Source organism: Dendroctonus ponderosae, unplaced genomic scaffold, assembly GCF_020466585.1.
Source record: "Dendroctonus ponderosae isolate FM_Combo_2020 unplaced genomic scaffold, Dpon_F_20191213v2 Dpon_F_20191213_6, whole genome shotgun sequence".
NCBI classification, from domain to species: Eukaryota; Metazoa; Arthropoda; class Insecta; order Coleoptera; family Curculionidae; genus Dendroctonus; species Dendroctonus ponderosae.
The window spans coordinates 14,374,372-14,379,200 of NW_026018814.1; the positions used below are offsets into that span (position 1 = coordinate 14,374,372).

The 4,829-nt window shown below is 35.8% G+C and overlaps 2 protein-coding genes across 3 annotated transcripts in view; both read right to left on the reverse strand.

The window, feature by feature from the left end:
* The window catches only part of LOC109543846, a 4,899-nt gene extending 3,859 nt beyond the window's left edge, over positions 1–1,040 (reverse strand). For both annotated transcript variants that reach the window (XM_019913752.2, XM_048667378.1), the window contains exon 1: positions 357–1,040. In XM_019913752.2, coding sequence (XP_019769311.2) covers positions 357–851 — 495 coding nt within the window. In that variant the 5' untranslated portion in view covers positions 852–1,040. The remainder of the gene's footprint in view (positions 1–356) is intronic.
* Positions 1,041–1,121: 81 nt separating this feature from the next.
* On the reverse strand, positions 1,122–4,434 carry LOC109543844 (cactin). The gene is made up of 3 exons (XM_019913751.2): positions 3,694–4,434; positions 2,116–2,866; positions 1,122–2,003 (listed from the first exon to the last, which is right to left on the reverse strand). Exons 1-3 carry the CDS (start codon positions 4,291–4,293, stop codon positions 1,429–1,431), a joined length of 1,926 nt encoding a protein of 641 aa, XP_019769310.1. The 5' UTR covers positions 4,294–4,434; the 3' UTR covers positions 1,122–1,428.
* Between the last annotated feature and the right edge of the window lie 395 nt (positions 4,435–4,829).

Below are 4,829 nucleotides of genomic sequence, written 5' to 3' on the forward strand. Positions count from 1 at the left end.
TTCATAATGGAACTCATGTATGTCCCAGGAATATGCATGTACATCACATGAATGTTCCAGGTATATTCTGGGAATATCATTTTGCTATGTGGGTTGGATGTACTAAGTACATGAAGAGAGCTCAAATGAGATTTTTTTTTTAAATCCAGTATTTATTAAACGCTTGAAAGCATTTCGACATAACATACATTAAATGTACGCAAAATACATTATTTGTTAAGAAAGAAAAAATATGGACAGAAAGTAAATATGAGTACCTACATAATATTAGTAACGGTATAGTCATATCTTAGATATAGAGTGCAAATATACCCAAATAGACCACGCAATTGAACAGATAACTTCACAATACTCACATTCCTAATGAACATTCTATATACTGGATCCATGTAATTTTTGCTCAGTTTTATGACTAGCTTAAGCAGGCAATTCCATTTCCTATTCATCAGTGCGTCTACAATAGCAGCTCTTACAAAATGCAGTCTCAAGAAGTGATAATCAGATGCTTCACAATTATTTAGTCTAGACACACAATGCTCAAGTTTGGCGGTTTTTTCATCAATGTGGTATCCCTTAAGGAGCTTTTCAACACTTTTCAGTTTACTCCTTGTTACACAAGGAATTATTCTGTCTGTTGGCTGTGAGCTTCCGGTCTCCAGTATTTCATTTTCTAGATGAGAATTGATAGAAACAGTAGCTGGCTTAGCACGTGGCACTGAAGTTGTTGCACTTTTTTTACATTGCTTAGGATGGGTGCGAATTGCTTTGGTTTTACCTATTTTTAATGCTTTACGCTTTTCTGCAATTAAAGTTTTTATAATTCGACTCCTTGGTTCAACCTGGGACGGCATTCTAAGTATATTGTACAGGAATATTATTTAAAATAATTTGATGTCAAAAGCCGTATACATAACCGCAAACAACAAGGCAGCCGCACATGTAGAATGTTATGTGAAGATAGCCGCGTCTGAATGATATGAACTTTATGTTATTTACAGTGTTGGCAACAGTTTGAGAAAACCACTGGTTGGTAAGAATAGCATCTATTAAGATAATTGAATATAAAACATTTGCTGAGTTGTCCGAAATGGAGCTGAGGAATAAAATAAATTTAATTCCGCTCGAACTGAAAGAGGCATTTATTCGAAGTTACCAACATTTCACAATATGTATTAATACATTTAAAGGGCACCAAACACACGAATTGAATGCAGTGAATCCACGACAAATAGTGTATTTAAAAAATAATTTGTAGGAAAGTTACATGGGTACACCAAAAATGTACCTTCGGCACCAATGTGATAAGTGATAAGCAATAGGAAACGTTTAACTTTATGTATTATTACATATGAAAATCATCACTTTTTACTTATCGCAACCGTCTACAATAACATTTACCCTACAAATTTAAAGCAAATACATACATATCTATCGCCTATATCTATATCGCTTGAAGTGGAACCATAACTGGAAAATATTATTATGGAATTGACACCGAAACCCTCTCTTGTAAGAGTACTCCCACTCTCTATTTACAATTTTAAAAGCGATATCCTCATAAGGAGGACCTGCGTGGAACCTAAGAATAGCAAATTCTCTGTTTTCCGGACACGCAGTCAGAAAATACTCCGGAGTACAACTTTTATCAATTAAGTCGGGATAGAATATGTTAAATTTATAACCTTGTACAATTTTAGGAGGCGGATTATCCATGTCATAATGCGTTTGATTGTATTTGTTCCACTCAAAGCCCGTATGAACCCTGTTAAAGTATCTCGGTTTTCGAGGTCTATACTTATCAGACCATAAGTACATTTGGCTGTCTAGGGCTTGTTCGACGCTGAATTGAGCCTCATCGTCGTCCATGCCTTTACACGCCTCCTTCTGCAGCAGAAGTTCTTCTTTGGTGATCACATTCTCCACTTTCTTGCCCTTATCCAATACTTGCAGCCGTGCAAATTCTAGACGTTTAGTCTCATCTTCTTCAGATACTACTATAGTTCCTGTAACAAACAATATGTTGAGTACCCAAAGTTCCAAAAACCAACCAATTTACCAAGGTAAAAAATGTAAGAAACTAGTAGTTATGAAAATTAATCTCTAAAGATGTCTTACCTGGTTCTATCTGATCGGCAGACAATAACTTAGGGCTGTAGTCACCAGCTTGATAGGCAGCAAAACATTCATTCAAAATATCGTTGGCTGCATCTTCGGTGGTTTCGTTATCACTGGGACTATCTTCAGCGGATTGTTGCGAAGTTCCCGGCTGTGCTTCAGGGAGTTTTTCCTCCTCACTTTCAGTTGACTGTTTGCTTTGCTCCTCAATTGCTTCCGGTAATGTTACTGCTTGCTCAGCCTTCAAAACTTGAAGTTTCCTCTTCAAGCTCTGTTGATGTCGGTCTCTTAGCCTGGCTCTAGCTATATGAGCCTTTAATTGTGACAGGAGAGATTCCCAGTATCCAATGTCGATTCCGTCGGCTTTTCCACGGATTTTGCTTTCAATCTGACTCTGCAAGGTGGCCAGCTGAACTGCAGTCTTTCCTTTGAATACCGCAGTTACATCTTGAGCCACAGCTTGATTAATGCCTTCTCGTCTGCCAATTCCAGCATCAAAGTCTTGTTCCCGTTGCAATTTTCTAAGCTTTTGCAGCTCATCTTCGACAATCACAGTGATGTCGTTCCAATAATCAAGGTTCTTTCCTCTTTCCAATTCCTTATAGACTTTAATGTCTTCAACAAGGTCTTCAAGGTCTTTTATCTGTAGGCCATTCAGGTACGTATAGGGTTCATGCATTTCGACGGCATCCACTTCTTCTTCTGCGCTGATATATTTTGCCAGAAGGTCAATTGGTTTAGCTCTGCCATCCTGCAATTACGTGTATAAATAAGGGAGTTCTTTTGGGTTATTTTGAAGTTCAGATTAAATAGCATTTGACGACGAAAATGGGCCAGTTCAGAGATTGACAAGGAAGATGTTTTTAAATATAGAAAACAAATTTCTTTAATCAAATCAAACTGTAACATAACGATTCACTTAATAAAGTAAATAAATTTTTCATATTTTTACAAATAAACCTTAAAAAAAGTAGAATTAAGAAAAGCCTGTATTAAGTATTGTTGCGTCGTGTTCAGTTAATTGTATTGAGTAAGCTGTACCTTAGTTATGCTAAAATCTGAAGCAACTAAAGAACCTTTTTTAAAATTATAAACAATATTTTTTTTCAAATACGTCCAAAAGAACATTTAACTATGTATTTACCGAAATGTCAATTTTCAGAGAAAACATTTTACAGACTTTTATTCCATTATTTAAGTATACATAATGTATACAATGAATATTAAATACTTTATTAACATATTTTTTTGAGATGGAATTAATTGACTTGGTTGATTCAATTGGTATTTTTCTTGCCATGAGTCTGTGTCGTACGATCTCTACTAGGTGATTTTTCAGTTTCTTTAGCACGTTTTGATAACAAATTCGTTCTTTATATTAAAAAGCACTCATCAATTCGTGAAAAATGTGAGAATATTAGATCCATCTAAAGACACAAAATGTGAGGCAAATTATCCAAATAAAAGGTTTCGTAAGAATGAATGAATCTCTGTAATCTCTGGCATGGGAAAAAGGAGAAAATAATATTAAAAATATAAAGTTAATCAAAATCGAGTAATTATATCAGGAATACTTACTTGAATTCTAATGTGGCTTCTTAGTCTAGCCTGTTCTAGATGAAACTGGTCTTCCTGCCTTTCCCACTCCTCGAACTGTGCTGCCTCCTTGCTTCTCTGTAGCAATTGATTTTCGTCCTCTCTCCTCGTTCTCTCCAACTCCCTTTCCAGTCTCCTCTTTTTCACTTTTTCCAACTCCCTTTTGTTCTCCTCTTGTTTAAACCGGTTTCTAGCTTCTAACTCCTCATGACTTGCATTAGTTAAACCTTCTTTTTCTAATTTTTTTGTCCATACGAATGTGGAAAGCAGATTGCCATCACCGAACGGGTTGTCGCTATTTGTGTAGTGAAGATATTCATTATCCCAACCCATTCTTTCCTTCCGTTTCCTCTCTTTGTCTTCTTTCTTTTTGAGACGCCTTAAACGCTTCTCTTCGGCAGTTTCTGTGGCTTTCAACAGTTCTTTTTGTTTCTTGCGTTCTTCCACAGACCGAAGTCGCTCTTTTTCGAGTTTCTTCAGTAGTTTCACAGATTGATCGGAGTCACTATCTGTGCTCCGTGACGAATCATTTCTTAAGTGATGGTGTCGTTTGAGGTTCTCGGAGTTTTTAGTTTTGTCCATCTTTACCTTAAAGATCACATCAAATTAAGCACGCTCGGTGAAAATGTTTCTGAAAGGTCCATAAATAATAGAACAAGGCTGCCATAAACCTATGACGGACCCGTTATTTATGCGCTTGCGTGAGACTGTCTATTTCAAGTGGGGGCGTGAAGTTAGGCGCAAGTATGCTTCTAATGCCCTGTTGCCACTGGAACTAAGTATAGTATACTGGCAATCACAGATTATCAAACTATTGCAAAGTTGCTGTATAGTATTTTAAATAATAATTTCTATTTTGATAATTCTTTTATATGATATCAGAACGAATTATATATATTTTCTTAAAATGGTTTATACTGCATTAAAGCATGGCGTATTTGTCTTACTGGAGTTAGGTGAATATGTATTTTTTTAAGGGAGTACCAGAAAAATATTGAAAATTTTTTTTTCGAAAATTTCTAGAAGATATTAACAGTTGAAGATCGAATTTCAAGTTTGTTATTAAGCATTATTTTGAAAAAATCCCACGTTGGATTGGCAGCCTATTGGAATACTTA